This window comes from Taudactylus pleione, unplaced genomic scaffold (assembly GCF_031769625.1).
Source record: "Taudactylus pleione unplaced genomic scaffold, aTauple2 ptg000170l, whole genome shotgun sequence".
Lineage (NCBI taxonomy): Eukaryota > Metazoa > Chordata > Amphibia > Anura > Myobatrachidae > Taudactylus > Taudactylus pleione.
In genome coordinates, this window is record NW_028284572.1 from 2,797,232 (window position 1) to 2,816,185 (window position 18,954).

Consider the following 18,954-nt stretch of genomic DNA (forward strand, 5'->3'; position numbering starts at 1 on the left):
GGAACATTGTAATTTAAATGGAAAAGCTTAATAAATGAAAACAAACTTATGATGGAGCCAAAGAAATAAGGGATGAAAGAAATGAGAAATGCTTCAGATTGGTCTACCTGCACAAAGAGGCTGAAAAGAAGCTGAGACAATTTGTCAAATGTCTAATTAAATAATGTTTTCCGATTTTCTGAAGTTAAAGGGAGTCTGACATGAAATGATCAACTCCAGATATTTTTTTATAGATTTTATAAATTAATTTACACCTCTTGGGGTTGTCCTGATAAAGTTTAAATTCTAGGGGTCAAGGATGGATGCTTCTAAAGTGACAATCTTTGGGATAACTATTATTGTCAATAAATTAACTACTAACAATTATTTCAAAGACAGTCATCAAAGTGTGAATGGATGTCTCTTGTTTGTTAAAAAGTTATAAATAAAGGCTGTAAAAAATGTAAAGTATAAAGACCATCATCAAATTTGATGTTCAAATGTGGACACTTATATCCTAATTTTCTAAGATGCAGAATGAGGGATGGCAGGTTTGTGGAACATGATTATACAGAAAATTAAATAAATATGTATTAAGATGCAATGCATATTCCTAATAAAAAGGACATAGGTACAAATACTAAATTATATTTTTGTAGAGGAGAAAACAGGAGCACACAACCTGCTATGCAAGCCATATTAAAGTAATCCACTTACCAAACAAATTGGTTTTCACAGTGATAGACAGGTGAGTATTGTTCTTCAAGATTTCCATAGCCTTCGTTAGCTGAATGTTTTCAAAGTTCTGACCATTCACCTCCAATATCTAAGTAAAGGGCAAGTAACGCAACATGATTAATAATCCAAGCAATGACATTTACCTTCCTGAGAAAGAATGGTTTTGGGCTGGCTTTTTTTCCCTTTAATGTACAGGAATTGCAGAGGTAATGTACTTAATTGACATGAATTATTGAGCTGGTTCTTTCTTCCCTTTCTTCACCAGCAGTAAATAGCAGAGATTTCATAGGGAGAAGGGGGTCTGCCATACCTGATCCCCTCTCTTTAAGCCAGCCTCCACTGCTTTGCTTCCAGGATCCACGCTGTCAACAAAGATTCCAAATCCCTTGTCCAACCCCCCCAGCAAAGTGAAAGGCAAAGTGGCTTCTCGAGATGGCTTTGTTAGCGTGATCAATCTTCTTTTCGCCTTGGCAGCACATGCAATATTTAACAGCCTCAGGTGTCCACCCATTTTCTGAAAGCAAAAAGAAAAATAATCTATTTTTATTTAAATGTAAAAAAAAAAAAAAAACAGATAATGGTTTGTACAAGCTGCTCCTAGTTTTCAGAATACCCAAACAAATTTGCTCCTTTGCAATAAAAATTACTGGTTGGACCAGGAGTTTACACATAATCCATCTTCACGCTACATGGACCTTTTTGTTAATCCTAAAGCAGAAGTTTATATAAAGAGAATTTTTTACCTCTCGTTCCAAGTTGTTTTCAAATTCCTCTAAAAAACGGGTCATGGCAGGGTCTCCTTCAAAGTCATTAAAGTGATTGTTCACCCAGAGCAACACCACTCGAGTCACCTGGAAGTTAAAGGACAGGATGTACTGTAATATACTGCTGACATTCCCTGGGCTGGGATTGTGTGCACTGCCAAATGTATGTTTTATCCCGCTATACAATTTATACTAAAGCAACCTTACAGATTATAGACAGCAACACAATTACATGACACAGTAGGATGTCCATGGTGAAAATAAAATATACCCTAGTGAAAGGTATGATATTATCATCCATTTTTTGATAAGGGCTCAAAAAAAATTTATACAACTGAAAGTATTTGAAAGAAAAGCTGCATTGGTCATGAGGTTAAACAATGGTACAAGATAACCCAGCATGTCCTGGTGGCCAGTCACAATTGTGGATCTATGAAAACTGCAATGTCAAGGGCTGCACAAGTCTTTGTTAACTCCACTTGTACAGAATTCAATATACTACACCCACAAGAAGTTGTTATAGAAAGGGTAAGAGTAGTTGTCCACATTCTTGAAAGTGCCCAGAACTGAAAAAGAGAAGAATGTATGTGGCCACCAGAATCCCATCTGCTCTATACAGCTGTAAAATAAGACTTTTATTATCAATATTTCCTAACCTTGTCCCTGAGGCTGGGGTCATTAAACCACTCCAGCAGCTTCTTTCCGACTTCCATAGGACTTGACAAAAAAGTTCTGTAGGTCAGGAGGAAATCTTCTATAAACGTAGGGTCAACCACAGAATGTTCTTCTACGAGATGCATTGTTAGACGTTCCGCAGTTCCCTATGGAGAAACAATACAAAAAACGCAATTAAAATCAGAACACAATATGGCTTGAGCCATAAAACCTACATGGCTTGAGCACCAGTAATTGCGATGCAAAATATATACTAGTTCCTTTCACTGTATGGACTAAAAGCACTGCATGCAGGGAGGGGCGTATAATGAGAGTTATGGTAAGAACTCTCTATCTTCTAAGTCCATAGGGTCCACAGAGAGACCTTGGGGTGTGGGTGGTGGTTGAGGACCGGCACCACAGTTAAAGCTTTCAGCTCCCTGGATGCACTGATCCAACCCCCACATACCCTGCCCCCAAGCCAGAGGCACCTCAGTTCGTGACAAGCCAAAAAGGTCAGAGGAGGAGAAGAAGAGAGAAGGAAGACTGGTACACACAACAATCACACTCATGTAGGAGGAGACGGGAAACTGGTGACCAGAAACATAGCACATATGAAGCCAGGTGCATTAGGGCAGGTGCCAGTGTACCCTATGGACTTCGAAGTAAGAGTTAACAAAGGTAAGTTTCACCATGAGTCATTTTCTTCTTCAGGGTCCATAGGGCTCCACAGGGCTCCACAGGGAGACCATGGGGATGTCCCAAAGCAGTTATTTAAGGGTGGGGACGCTCCTGCGCTGATCAGAGAATCCGGCGCCAAAATGAAGCATCCTGAGAGGCAAATGTATCAAAGGCATAAAACCTCAGAAATGTATGGACAGAAGACCACGTGGCCACCTTACAAAGCTGTTCAGCTGAGGCGCCATGGCGAGCTGCCCACGAAGGACCGACATAGTGAGCAGTAACAGTAAAGTCAGTACAGAAAGGCCTGCCTGCGTCTAAGCCTGTGAGACAGTCATGCAAAGCCATCTAGCCAATGTCTGTTTGTTGGCTGGACATCCCTTCTTGTGAAATCCATAGAGTACACATAAGGAGTCTGATCTCCGAAGGGAACTGGTACGGGTCCACGTATATCCTGTAGGCATGGACCACATCCAAGGAGGCCTCACCTGCCGATAGGTCTGGTGATTGAAAGGCAGGGACTACAATTTCCTCATTAATGTGGAAACGAGAAACTACTTTAGGAAGGAAACCAGGACGAGTTCGAATCACAGCACTGTCCTGATGGAATATCAGAAATGGGGAACGACAGGAGCGGCGCTAAATTTGAGTGAGTCCAAGGTCCAATCTTGGGGGTCGTAGCTTCTGGTACGACACCATTGGAAATATGTATGGCACACTCTGTGGTAAATCCGAGCAGAGGCTGGCTTACGCGCTTTGAGCATAGTTTTGACTACAGAGCTAGAGAATCCTTTGGACCCCTTGAGGGATGTCTCAAGAGCCACGCCGTCAAAAGACAGATGACCCAGGTCCGGGTAAAGGCAAGGACCCTGAGACAACAGGTCCGGTCATTGAAGCAGCAGGAACGGAGTGTCGATGGAGAGACTCCGAAGATCTGAGTACCAATGATGTCTGGGCCAAACTGGAGCCACCAGCAGGACAGTGCCTCCATCTTGTTTGAACTTCCGAATAACTCGAGGAAAAAGGGAGACTGGAGAGAATGGGTAGGCAAACTGGAAGGTCCACTTCACTGATAAAGCGTCTACAAGGGTTGCGCCTCAGACTTTTTCAAGTTGATTAACCATCCGTGCTTGTTAGGGAAAGCAATGGTTAGCCACAGATGGCAGTGAAGCACTTCTGGGGATCCTGCTAAGAGCAGGAGGTCATCGAGATATGCAACAGTCGGACAGCCTGACCATGCAGGTGGTTTGCTATGATAGCTATAATTCTGGTAAACACCCGTGGAGCTGTGGATAGTCCAAAGGGCAGAGCCTAAAATTGGAAGTGTTGCTGTAGTGTAGCAGACCGGAGATATCACTGGTGTGAGGGCGCTATAGGTACATGTAGGTACGCATCCTGAATATCCAGAGATACCATAAAGTCCCCAGGCTCCATAGCTAGGATAGAGCGTAGGGTTTCCATCCTGAACCTGGGTACCCTAAGGAATTATGTTCAGGGATTTGAGGTTGAGGATAGGCCGATGAGACGCATTCGGCTTTTGAACTAGAGAGAGAGTAGAATAGTAACCGGTCCCCCGCTGAGATAGCGGGACTGGAACAATTACCCCTGCTTGCAGCAAGGACTGTATGGCATTCTGGATTTGTAAGGCCTTGCTTGGGTCTGAAGGAGGGCCTTTGTAGAAAAATTGGTGGGGTGGCCGTCGAAGAAATGAGAGGGCGTACCCGTGAGAGATCACTTTTCTTACCCAAGCATCCACGGCAGTTTGATCCCAGGACTAGGCAAACTGAAGAAGTCGGCCTCCCATTCTGGGATCCCCCAGAGGGAGGCCCGTCCCGTCAGGATGAGGGCTTATCCTCGGATTTTGAAGCCGGGCATCTGGGCATCTAGGCCTGCTTGGTACTGGGCTTGGCGGCCCTAGTGGAAGCCGACTGCCAAGGAAAGGACTGACCTTTATGTTTTGCTTGAGGACGAAAGGTTCTAAAAGATGTAGTCCGAGGCTTTGCAGTAGTAGTTGCAGAAGGGAGAAATGCAGTTTTTGATGCTGTCAATGTGGTTGCAATCTTATCAACGTCTGGGCCAAACAACATCTCCTCATTGTAGGGTAACACATCTAGGCCTTTCTCGGAGTCCGCGTCTGCCTCCATGAGCGTAGCCACAGGGTACGGTGGGCAGACACTGCTGTGGCCGAGACTCTGGACTCTTTCTATACGTAGGGTCCTTCAAAGGGGATACAGTAGGGATAGGTAACGTAGCAATTTTAATTAACCATGTAACATGCGAATCTGCATTCTCCCATTTTGAACAGTGAGCCGCAGGATATGGATAAAAGGAGCTCAGACTTTTTTGGGGTTGAAACCTCTTACCATGCGTCTGCCAGGCTGCCCCCATGTGTTCAGCTAATTGGTCCAATAGAGGGAATTCTGCTGAAGCCACTTTGTCGTTTAAACAGTGGGTGCTTTCATATAGGGGCTGGCTTGTCATCTTCTATTAGTAAGATGGATCTAACAGCTTCCACCAAGGCAGGAATATTAATTTTAAACTGACTCTCGTCCTCCCTCGGAGGGAAGTCAGTGTTAGAGAGATCAGCATCTTCTGCCTCCTCAGATGACACTTCAGAATCTGAGAGCTGCATGGACTGTGAAAATAACACCGGACGGTTAGAATGCTTCTCACCTTTCAACATAGTTCGAAAGACTGTAGCGGTAGCCACCAGACTCTGTACCGAGCTAGAGAGAGTACATCTACCCATGGAGGGGGCACACATGAAGTACAGGTTGAGTCTCCCATATCCAAATATTCTGAAATACGGAATATTTCGAAATACGGAATTTTTTTTGGCTTGACTGAGATAATGAAACCTCTGATTTTTGATGGGTCAGTGTACAAAAACTTTGTCTAAAGGCACAAATTATTAAAAATATTATATAAAATTACCTTCAGGCTAAGGGCATGATTCAGAGCCGCTCGCAAACAGCGAGCGATCGCTCTGAATCAGGGCGACCGCTTTTTTATTTTTAAGCTGGCCTCCAGGCCGCTCGCTAAGCTGTGGTCGCAACCATCGGGCTTGTGGTAGGGTCTCATCTGCCGCAAGCCCCAGTGAGCTTCCGGCTCTAATAGATCCGGAAGCTCACTACTGACATCACTTTTGATGTCAGTAGGGCCGCCCCCAAACGGCAGGTGTTCGGGAACGCCTCCGTTTGGCAATGCCACCCCCCCTCCCCGCCTACAAAACGGGGCGAGCTGTCGATCAACATCGATAGCTGCCCCGTTTGTAGCAAGCCCCGAAGTGAGAGAATTTGCCCGGCCAAAGCTGACCGGCCATCAACCCGCTTGCAAGCGAAAAGTGTTTGTGAGCAGGTCTGAATCAGGCCCTAAGTGTATAGGGTGTATATGAAACACAACTGAATTTTATGTATGTACACAAACTTTGTTTGAGCCACAAAATTATTGAAAATATTGTATAAAATTACCACACAAATTCATTCTGTGAGTATATTTTCATCCCATTCCCAAGATATTTCATTATGATATGCAAATATTCCAAAGATCGGAATATTCCAATATCCAAAATACCCCTGGTCCCAAGCATTTTGGATATGGGAGACCCAACTGGTACCTGTATTGCCTGAACCGGTTGTGGCAACCGCATAGGGGGAATTACGGCCTGTTGTGGTAACCCCATAGGGGGAATTACAGTCGGTACCACTAGGCGGTCCGCAATAGTAGCCAGCACCTGAGAAAAGGAAGCCCAGAGGGGCTCTTGTGCAGGAGCTGGGGGGTCTGATTGAGTATAACATTTAACACATAACCCATCTTGTATCAAATCCTCCTCACTTAAGACTGCAGCACATAATTTGCATGATAGCAGTATGGGTGCAGATGCTTGCTTGCTACTCTTGCCTTTGATATACACAGCTGTAGAGTAGTAAAGCACACAATATGGCACTGGGTATGATGCAACAACAGGGTATGTAGGATACAAGTAGGAATACTGATCGTGTCGTCGGCTTAGGCAAGCTGCAGGAGCCCACAGCACAAATATGGCACTGTGCAGTAACCAACTGTATGTGACAACCCTCACTAATACATTTATTGTAGAGATGTGAGGTACTGGGAAAAACCCTGAATACACCTGTATGTTAGGGCAAAGTCAGAAAAAAAGGGAAAGATATATACTGACAGTATAGAGAAATAAACAGACAGGCAGCGCTGGTATAAGTCACATACAATGCAGAAATACAATAGAACTGCAGAATGGCACTGCAATCAACCACACAGATTCTCTGGTCAGTGACTCAACATCTGGAAGACTACAGCGCTACATAACCTGACTCCAGGGAGAGGTATGTAGGGGGACCAGCTGTGGCTGAGCCTGGAGAAAATGGCCGCTGGAGACCTCTGAGGGGGTGTGGTCAGAGGAGGAGAGCAGTTCAGGGAAGAGACCTGAGCTGAGGGGACTCTTTAATGTGGAAAGCTGACCTCCCCATGCCAATTTTTAACCCCCGGGACGCGGCATTCCCGCTCCATCTGTACCCTGGGGGTCTAGTGGATCACTTTGGACAAAGCCTGTGTTCACTCTCAGCGCCTCCGGTCTGTCCCCTGAGACCGGAGGAACGACTGCAATCTGCGGGTCACCGCAAAGGATGACCCGCCTTGCCTGTCCCCTTGCGTCCGGGCTGCAGTCTGGGTCCCTCCACGGGGCCAGCTAGCGAGGACCCCAGGATGCCCGCCGAAATCCTCAGCTGAAGCTGGCATTGCGGCGGCTGGAGGGGTGACGGAGCGGCAGCGCAGACGTCCTGTGGATAGTCTGTTGCTGCGCGCTCAGCAGGAAACACAAAAAAATAAAATCATAAAATAAAAGCTTTGTGGGCTGCCTAAGCAGCCCACTGCATAATGGTGACCCAACTCTGGCCAGGCACCGACGAAAGTGAGGGTCCTCTTGCTCGGGCGTCTGTTATATAGGGGGTTTGGACCAGTGCATCCTGAAAGCTTTAACTGTGTGGTGCCCGGTCCTCAACCACCACCTACACCCCAAGGTCTCCCTATGGAGCCCTATGGACCCTGAAGAAGAAAACAAGTAGTTCTAATTTATAAAAGATTAAAGAGCAACATATTTAAATGTTATATAGTTTTTGATGATTCAGGTGAAAAAAAAAAGCCCTAACTAATCTTGTTACCTTGATGACAATGTGACCTTTCCTAGTGCCAGTGCGATCCAGCTCTCTGTGCTCCTTCACCATCACTATTTCCCCTTCCTCTTCCACCTTCTGCATGTTCTTCTCCACCTGGTTCAGGATGCGGCAATAATCTTGCTGTGCTATACAAACAAACTGGGGAAAGAAGAAAAAAGTATTTACACTTACTCTTAACGGAAGCAACACGGTTTTGAGCTTTGGGGATTTTTTTGGTGATAAATTACCTCTTTCGTATTTCTAGGTTTCTTTTCAAAATGCTTTTATGATCTATACATCTATAGTCATGTAAATTTAAAACTGGCGACATTCACTACCACGAAATGAAGATGCCACATTTAATTGCAGCAGGACACATGTATATAGGATAATGCAGGTCATACTGGTACTAATAAGCCAATAAGTTCTGCGACCAAGCAAAAGCACAAGGCAACAGGTCACACAGGCAGCAATAAAGTATATGGCACAGGGTGTAAGTGAGAAAATAAAGCAAAAGCTTATCCAAGTAATGTCCCAGATGCTTATACCAATAACGCCCGTGTGGACAGCACTTGCAGTATGATATAAAGATTCTTAGCCTGCACTACTACTGGGTACCACAGGTCACATTCTGTACTGTGTGTGAGACAATTACAGCCTCAGGACAGGACGAAAAATGCTCTCACTTTAAACTCTTTAAATTTTGAATAAAAAAAATAAATACGTAGGAAAAAACAAAACAATACAATTTTAAGAACAACAAAGATTACGTCTAGGTCAAGGCCAAAAAAAATCAGTTATAAACCAGTTTCATAAAATTGTTTCTAAATTATATATTGCACATTAACTGTATTCATCCCACCACGCCCAGCAGCATGTTGTACTCCGGGGTTAAGGATCGCGGTCAACAGACTTTGCCGGGTTTACAACTTGGTTTAGGTTTACTAAGTTGCAGTAAAGACTACACATAATATAATTGTAAGGTAATAAATTAATAAACCTGGTCCCAATCAAGATCATACCGCCTTAGGGGGAAAGTCAGTACCACAGAAGATATGACATAATGGGGACAGCTGCACTTACACCCTCCTAAAGGTATTGGCTCCAGGAATTATAGACTTAAGCTGGCCACACACTAGACTAACTTACATCCAACCAGCCAACTAGCTGATTGGTTGGAATGAAAATCTGGTAAGGTATGGGAGTAAATGATGATCAGCAATTTGCTCCTAAATGCCAGAAAACAGATGAAAATGGTCATTCAGACAAGTTTGTTAAATGTTTGATCTAAACTATTTGTTCAAACAGTTTTTGTTCATTTTCTGGCGTTTGGGAGCAAATTCCTGATTGTCATTTGCTTTCATACCTTACCAGGTTTTCATTCCATCCAATCAACTAGTTGGCTGGTTGGATGTAAGTTGGTCTAGTGTCTGGCCAGCTTTACTCTCATTTTCTCCACTATCATTAAGATATGTGAATTCACCAACAAATGACAAATGCTGGTTTGGATAATTGGCCTTCTAATAAATGATTTTGAGCGAAAAATAGAACTGCCCATCTATAGCATATAGAAGATCAGTCTGGTGAATTAGATATAGACAGATATGATTAGACTTAATGTACGAGAAGGAAGACTGAACTATGTACCACTATCACTACTCAATAGTGCATACATTTATACTCCTAACTGGTAACATCTACTACTAGCTAAATAGCTAATTAGAAGTCATTTTTTTCCAAAAAAAGTGCTTACTGGACTTTATCATCTGAGAAATTGATTTGATAACTTGGAAAATGCTCAAATAGTAGAACAAACACAGATTCCAAGGAGGCAGTTCAAATAGGGGTGAATCAGTTTGCCGCACGTGTAGGTGTGGATATTACCAACTGTCTTTTTCTAGTACAATGTAGAACAATGTAGAACAATGGACTATTACCTGTGAGTTACCTGTGTACCTGGTTTCAAAGGATTGCAGTTAGTTTTTTGATAAGCTGATACAACTGCAGCCAATTTGGCTGATCTTCATTAATTCATCACCTGTTGTCATACTACCTTGTGATTAATCGATGGAACACATGGTAATTGTGTTCAATACACACCTTATCGCTTTGAGAAAGCACAATGTTTTGCTTACTGTATACATCTAACAGTTAATGTTTATCACCCATATGTGTGAGCTCTAACAATAAGTTAGTGGTCTGATACTTTGTAAATAATAACATTAAACTACACTAATAAGCAGGACTTTGTTTGAGATACTCCTGATAATGTGACATGAAGGGGCCGGCTGTTAGATGAAATCTAGCACTGTGCTGGCTGTCTGGCTCCGCTCTTCACCTACATACCTGGCAATCATCCACTTTGGTTCTCATCACTCCTTTCATGTACTCCTTATCCATGGTTGGAGAGACGCCAAAGCTGTTTCCCATGCAAAGTATTTCTGTTCTGCCATCAGGGTATGTCACTTCCACTGAGCCATTTAAAATGACTGACCAGGAATCGAGCTACAGGGCCAAAAATGGAGAAAAAGACATTACAATCACAGTGGAAATAATTAAAAGACAATTGTCCCTGTACAGAAAACCTGAGGAGGAAAAATGCTTCTAATATAAAGTGCAGACATTAGACATGTGGTACAGAATGCAGCAATGTAAAAGGTACATATTTGTGGAAAGGAAGATAATGCACACATCATGTACCAAGTGAAGTGTGAGAAAATAAAATGTAAAATATATACATCCTATGGCAAAATAAAGTAAGGGAATTACAAGGTGTAACGGAGTACTGTGACCACAGAGAAGGCATAAAACCTTCAATTTACTTTAGAGAGTACATTATCCCCGTTATTACACAATTTAGAAAGAAAACTTGCATATATGAGGCCTCCAAATGTGTCACAAATGTCTATTGGCTGCTGTGAGTTTTAAGAAATAAATGTAATCCGCGCTGTGGAGGTATATGAAGTTGCTCAGTCAGAGATAGAAGCTACAATGGTTTTCATGGACAAAGTACAACATTTTGGGGCGTAAACGGCAGTTTTTCAACAAAAAAAACTGCAAATTTTTTTCCAAAAAACAGGGGAAAAAGGCAACAGATAACAAAAAAAAAAAAAGTAGACAAATTTTCCCCATCCCAGACCAGGAGAAGAAAAAAATGCAAAATCCCTATTTTCGGCTAGAAATGTGGGGATTTATTTCAAAACCCTTTGGAAACCCTCCTAATGATAAATTGCCAGAAAAAAAATGTGTAAGTTGATTACTTTGGTGAAAAAACGACCGTGCAAATTTTGGCCGAAAAAATAAACTTTTTTTTTTTCGGTAAACTGCGCAACTTATAATTTTTTTTTAAATTCCTTGTACTTTATAATTTAGGGGGGGGGGGGGTGTTCAAAGGATTTTTAAAGAAATCCTCACATTTTTAGCCGAAAATAAGTTTGAATTTTTACCTCCTGGTCTGGGATGGAGAAAACTTTACTTTTCTCCATTTTTTTTCCACCTGTTGGTATTTTGGCAAAAAATGCCCATTTTCGCTGCTAATTGAATAAGACCCTTGGTATGAAACATTGGACGACCAGAAGGGTACCGGAGATTAGCAGCGCAAAACTGAGTCACTTTACCACCGGCCACGAAGAAACAGCATGAGAACAGCTTACCAACAGCCAGACTGCCGAAGGATAAGGTAGGGAGATTCAGGGTTAGTAAGGCTCTGCCACTTGCATTGATCCTTACCATCGGCACTGGATGATTCACTGGCTGTACAAATCCCAGCTCCCACACTCACTCACAAAAGTGTAAAATAAAAAATTATATTATATTATAATATATATATATATATATATATATATATATATATATACATACATACACACACACACATATATATATAGTCAGGTGCATAAATATTGTGACATTGACAGAATTTTCAGATTTTGGCCTCTATTCACCACCACAATGACTTTGAAATGAAACAAACAAGATGTGCTTTAACTGCAGACTTTCAGATTTAATTTGAGGGTAATTACATCCAAATCAGGTGAACGGTGTAGGAATTACAACGGTTTCTATATGTGCCTCCCACTTTTTAAGGGGCCAAAAGTAATGGGACAAACTAAACAATCCTAAATCTAACTTTCACTTTATAATACTTTGTTGCAAATCCTTTGCAGGCAATTACAGCCTGAAGTCTGGAACGCATAGACATCAACAGACGCTTGGTTTCATCCCTGGTGATGCTCTACCAGGCCTCTACTGCAAATGTCTTCAGTTCCTGCTTGTTCTTGGGGAATTTTCCCTTCAGTTTTGTCTTCATCAAGTGAAATGCATGCTCAATCGGATTCAGGTCAGGGGATTGACTTGGCCATTGCATAACATTCCACTTTTTAGCCTTAAAAAAACTCTTTGGTTGCTTTTGCAGTATGCTTCGGGTCATTGTCCATCTGCACTGTGAATCGCCGTCCAATGAGTTCTGAAGCATTTGACTGAATGTGAGCATATAATATTGCCCGAAACACTTCAGAATTCATTCTGCAGCTTTGGTCAGCAGTCACATCATCAATAAATACAAGGGAGCCAGTTCCATTGGCAGCCATACATGCCCACGCCATGACACTACCACCATGCTTCACTGATGAGGTGGTATGTTTTGGATCATGAGCAGTTCCTTTCCTTCTCCATACTCTTCTCTTCCCATCACTCTGGTACAAGTTGATCTTTGTCTCATCTGTCCATAGGATATTGCTCCAGAACTGTAATGGCTTTTTTAGATGTTGTTTGGCAATCTCTAATCTGGTCTTCCTGTTTTTGAGGCACACCAATGGTTTACATCTTGTGGTGAACCCTCTATATTCACTCTTGTGAAGTCTTCTCTTGATTGTTGACTTTGACACATATACACCTACCTCCTGGAGAGTGTTCTTGATTTGGTCAACTGTTGTGAAGGGGTTTTTATTCACCAGGAAAATAATTCTTCTGTCATCCACCACAATTGTTTTCCGTGGTCTTCCGAGTCTTTTGGTGTTGCTGAGCTCTCCGATGCGTTTTCTTTTTAAGAATGTTCCAAACAGTTGATTTGGCCACACCTAATGTTTTTGCTATATATCTGATGGGTTTGTTTTGACTTTTTCAGCCTAATGATAGCTTGCTTCACTGATAGTGACAGCTCTTTGGATCTCATATTGAGAGTCGACAGCAACTGATTCCAAATGCAAATGTCACACCTAGAATAAACTCCAGACCTTTTACCTGCTTAATTGATAATGAAATAACGAGGGAATAGCCCACACCTGTCCACCATTAAATAGCTGTCGAGTTGATAGTCCCATTACTTTTGGCAAATCAAATTCTATATATATATATATATATATATACACACACATATATATATATATATATATATATATATGTTATATACATACACACACACATATACACATTTTTTGGTATTTTAACTATTAGTTTTCTACATTTATATACAACAGAGACGTAAAAAATATCCTAAATGGTAAAATCATAATGGAGCTTATTCTCCAACCCCACTCACTTTCTCAGTCCCTAAAACATCTCCTTTATACAGCCATTGCAATAACATTCCAGTCAGATACACGTGATAATTCCAAATCTCTTACCTCCTCTCCATCATTTAGTACGATGGTTCCTGCCCGTTCCACAACAGCAAACACCATGACAGCGCACAGTTCACGCCTGACAGACATAGTCATATTGGCAAAAGCAGGCAGCTGATGCATGAACTCCAGGAGTTGTTCTAGAATAGACGAAAAAAATCCCACTGCGGTTATCAATAAATGATGACTGTCAGACATTTCTAACATAACCAGTTGAAACAAAGATAAAACCTTAAAAGAAACCTCCATTTACAGTATTTACATAACTATTAGTAAAAATACTTGCTCAATGGTAAACGCCACTACATGTCGCTCGCATCTTATACAAATAGTAACATTTTAGAGGTCTAATAGATGTGAGGTTTGTCAGTACTGTACTTCTTATTGATATAATGGTGCTGAACATATTTCCTCATAAAGGCTATAGAAAAGGGAGCAAAAGCTCTAAAATTAGATTAAATGAATGTTATATTTAAGATTTTGGAAATATTACCTAAATGCAACAATCAGAAAGGAAACTGTACATTAAGGGGTCAATCCAATTAGATGCGAAATCCTCACACCAACAAGTAAGGGCTGCAAGAAAAAATGTATGAGCCCAGGGTGATATCAGGCCGAGAGGGGGCAAAATTGCTGTTCTGTTGCCGGCAATTCTATGATGTTCCAACAGAAATTCGCTCCCTTCACACCTAATTGGATTGGCTCCGAAAAGATCAGACAGAAAAAGCATGCCCATGAAGACAAAGTGGTCACTGTGGCACCTGACAGGGGATGGTTGGAGCTGTGCTTTAAAGGCTAGTGTACTAATGCGTGTAAAGGGCACAGTGTGTTATGAAGTGGGACAGTTAGCTCCTAGTACCGCCTGCACTTAAAGGGTTAAGTCTAGGTGTAAGGACTAATGAATATGAGCAGCATGGGAAATCGATGTATTTAAAAGCATATACATAGATACACACACACACACACACACACACACACACATATATAATATTTTGCAAGTCCTGCACACTCAAACTAATATTTTAAAATGCTGGGTGCTTGGTCATATAATGCATATAGAAAAGAAACCAAAAATTGTACACCAGCACACCAATGTTCAATGCAGAAAAATATTTTATAGTTCCATATCAAAAAATCGTCAAAAACAACATCATATCAGTTCACTAAAAGTGCCAAATAGTGCTAGGTAGTGCATATCCAAAAGGGTACTTATCAGTGACCATACAGCATGAACCGATATAGCAGCATCGTGAGAGGAAGCCCGACAGCTGTTTCGGCGCCCACCGGCACCTTCCTCCTGGGGCATAACTGACACAACGCTCGTCTGTCCCATATATACCATCACAAATGAATCACACCTGTTGGTCAATCAAATGCACCTGTTTAACGCACCTTAATCATGTTTCCATATCCATGGCCATGATGTCCGCCGCGTCCAACGGGGACCCGGAAGTGACGCGTGCGTGCCAATGGAGTTTGTGTGTCAAAGACCGGAAATGACATTCCGGTCACATAAACACTGCAATAAAACTAATGCTTTGAACTAGCTTGCTCGGTGCAAAAAGTAATGACCTCAGTAGTGCTTACACTATGTGACAGAATACAGGACAAACAAACAATTAAACACTTATATATAAGAAAAAAGAAAAAAAGAAAAAAGTATATTGCTGTACTAACGAAACGTAATCACAAAAAGCAATTAAAATTCAGTTCTTCGTTTAAACCTGAAGGAGATAGTGTTTGTAGATTATATATCCATCGACTTTCACTCTGAAGCAGACGTTTATTACGATCTCCGCCTCTTGGAAATGGAGGTATGTGGTCAATAGGCATAACTTTAAAATCCAGAGGATTATGTTTATTCTCAACGAAATGTCTGGCAACAGGAGGAGTATTACCATCAATAGTCTGGAAGGCTTTGCGTATAGAAGATCTATGTAACGCAATACGTTCTTTCAGCATTCTGACTGTTTTGCCAACATAAAGATGGTTGCATGGGCATTTAATGATATATACCACAAATTTGCTTTCGCAGTTAAAACGATAATTGATGTGATATAATCTCTTAGTCTTGGGGTCTTCAAATTGGTCACCAGTAAGTAAAAACCTACAATTAATGCACCCTGAGCAACGGAATACTCCTTTCTTCAAAGACAGCCAAGTTCTAGGGCTCTTGATGCTGATATCAGATTTGGTAATGATGTCTTTCAAATTATTACTTCTTCTATAACTGAAGAGTGGTGGATTTTTACAGCATTCTGCAAGAAGAGGATCCGTTTGCACTATGTGCCAATGACGTAGCACTGCACTTTTTATAATTGGTGAACTGATAGAAAAAATAGTGTTGAAAAACAATCTTTCTGATTTTTTATCGGTAGTTTTGCTGCTATTCAAAAGCGTGGTTCTATCAAGTTGTATACATTTCTGTACAGCTTCATGAATTTCATTAGGATCATAGCCACGAGCTATGAATTTTTTGCCCATTTCGTTTAAAGCACTGATTAAATCATTATTACTGGAAGTTATGCGTACCACACGGAGAAGTTGTGAGTATGGTAAACCCTTTTTAAGAGGTAAAGGGTGAAAACTGTCTGCGGCTAAAAGAGTATTTTTATCTGTTAATTTCGAATAAACAGAAGTCTCTATTATACCAGTAGAAACATCTACAAACACATCAAGATAGCTAATTCTCTGTGTACTGAAACTGATGGTAAATTTAATTGTACTTGTACCAGTATTCAAATCATCCACAAGTTTAAGGAGATTCTGTTCGCCACCAGTCCACACCATGAAGATATCGTCTATATACCGTACGTAAAAACTTATATATTTAGCCAAATGATGAGACATAATATGTTTTTTCTCATACACGTACATATACAAATTTGCGTATGCCGGGGCCATATTCGAACCCATCGCTGTGCCCCGGCGTTGTAGGTAAAAAGTGTTATCAAAAAGAAAATAATTCTTATGTAGAATTATATCAATGAGCAAAATAACAAAATCTGCTGGTGGACTTTCTTGGTATGAACTGGTGGCAAGCAGCTCTCTTATGGCTGACATGCCATCTGTATGTGGAATATTGGTGTAAAGATTAACGATGTCCATCGTTACTAATAAGACTTCGTTAGATGGTAACGAGAACTGTCTCAACAAATTAAGAAAATGAGTGGTATCTTGTATGTAATATTCAGATTTTTGGACCAGTGGCTGTAACAGAAAATCAACATACTGGGAAAGTGGTTGGCATAAAGAATTTTGAGAAGAAATTATCGGCCTGCAAGGAGGATTAACTAAACATTTGTGAACCTTGGGTAAGATATACAATAAGGGAATCACAGGATAATCTCGAGTTAGAAACTTTGCTGTATTTTCATCTAACCAAAAATTAGATAAGCCCATATTAATGATATTATCAATTTCTTTTTTATATTTCCATGTAGGGTCAGTAGATAGTTTTTGATAGCACGTCTGATCGGATAGTTGTCTCATCACTTCATTGACATAGTCAGATCTATTTAAAATGGCTATGCCTCCGCCCTTATCGGCTGGCCTGATATTTCTTTATTATTATGAAGAGAATTAATGGCTGCTATTTGGTCACCAGTGAGGTTGTTATATGACATTTTTTGTTTATATATAGCAGGCACTACATCTCTTTTTACTAATTTGATAAAGGTATCAATGAAAGGACTTTGCACCATCGGATCAAACGTGCTTTTTGGTCTAAAAATTTTTTTCTTTGATTCTGTTTGTGTTCCCTTTGTTCCAAAAAAATGTCTTAATTTTAATTGGCGTTGAAATCTAAAAAGGTCTACTTCAAAGTCAAAAAGCTTCTGTTTAAATGTTTTCACAAACGTAAGTCCCTTAGAAAGTACATCAAGTTCATTATTTGTCGGAGTATACTTTGATAGATTAAACACCACTATTTCTTTTTGGACTTGTTCCTGCCTCTGCCGGATTTTTCTTTGTCTAGATTTGCACTTGACCCCTCCCCTTCTACAGGGTTTTGATTTTCTGGCCTTTGTTGCATCTGTATAAAAGTTTTTCCTTTTAAAACATTCATCTTTGAGTGAACACTGTCTGAGTCACTCAAAGATGTATATGACTCCAAATCAGTGTAAGATCTATTTATCCGCTTTTTCTTATAGCCAACACCTGAATTCCATGCACGTCTCTGTTCTCTGCCATGAATCCTGTGATTCCCTTATTGTATATCTTACCCAAGGTTCACAAATGTTTAGTTAATCCTCCTGGCAGGCCGATAATTTCTTCTCAAAATTCTTTATGCCAACCACTTTCCCAGTACGTTGATTTTCTGTTACAGCCACTGGTCCAAAAATCTGAATATTACATACAAGATACCACTCATTTTCTTAATTTGTTGAGACAGTTCTCGTTACCATCTAACGAAGTCTTATTAGTAACGATGGACATCATTAATCTTTACACCAATATTCCACATACAGATGGCATGTCAGCCATAAGAGAGCTGCTTGCCACCAGTTCATACCAAGAAGGTCCACCAGCAGATTTTGTTATTTTGCTCATTGATATAATTCTACATAAGAATTATTTTCTTTTTGATAACACTTTTTACCTACAACGCCGGGGCACAGCGATGGGTTTGAATATGGCCCCGGCATACGCAAATTTGTATATGTACGTGTATGAGAAAAAACATATTATGTCTCATCATTTGGCTAAATATATAAGTTTTTACGTACGGTATATAGACGATATCTTCATGGTGTGGACTGGTGGCGAACAGAATCTCCTTAAACTTGTGGATGATTTGAATACTGGTACAAGTACAATTAAATTTACCATCAGTTTCAGTACACAGAGAATTAGCTATCTTGATGTGTTTGTAGATGTTTCTACTGGTATAATAGAGACTTCTGTTTATTCGAAATTAACAGATAAAAATACTCTTTTAGCCGCAGACAGTTTTCACCCTTTACCTCTTAAAAAGGGTTTACCATACTCACAACTTCTCCGTGTGGTACGCATAACTTCCAGTAATAATGATTTAATCAGTGCTTTAAACGAAATGGGCAAAAAATTCATAGCTCGTGGCTATGATCCTAATGAAATTCATGAAGCTGTACAGAAATGTATACAACTTGATAGAACCACGCTTTTGAATAGCAGCAAAACTACCGATAAAAAATCAGAAAGATTGTTTTTCAACACTATTTTTTCTATCAGTTCACCAATTATAAAAAGTGCAGTGCTACGTCATTGGCACATAGTGCAAACGGATCCTCTTCTTGCAGAATGCTGTAAAAATCCACCACTCTTCAGTTATAGAAGAAGTAATAATTTGAAAGACATCATTACCAA

At 40.7% G+C, this 18,954-nt stretch overlaps 1 protein-coding gene across 7 annotated transcripts in view; it reads right to left on the reverse strand.

Annotated features, from left to right (window-relative positions):
- Positions 1–18,954, reverse strand: part of RAPGEF2 (Rap guanine nucleotide exchange factor 2) — a 364,888-nt gene that overhangs the window by 23,241 nt on the left and 322,693 nt on the right. For all 7 annotated transcript variants that reach the window (XM_088475296.1, XM_088475300.1, XM_088475298.1 and 4 more), the window contains 7 exons: positions 13,612–13,748; positions 10,334–10,492; positions 7,994–8,146; positions 2,138–2,302; positions 1,461–1,568; positions 1,028–1,231; positions 697–805 (listed from right to left, as the gene is read on the reverse strand). In XM_088475296.1, coding sequence (XP_088331422.1) covers positions 697–805; positions 1,028–1,231; positions 1,461–1,568; positions 2,138–2,302; positions 7,994–8,146; positions 10,334–10,492; positions 13,612–13,748 — 1,035 coding nt within the window. The remainder of the gene's footprint in view (positions 1–696; positions 806–1,027; positions 1,232–1,460; positions 1,569–2,137; positions 2,303–7,993; positions 8,147–10,333; positions 10,493–13,611; positions 13,749–18,954) is intronic.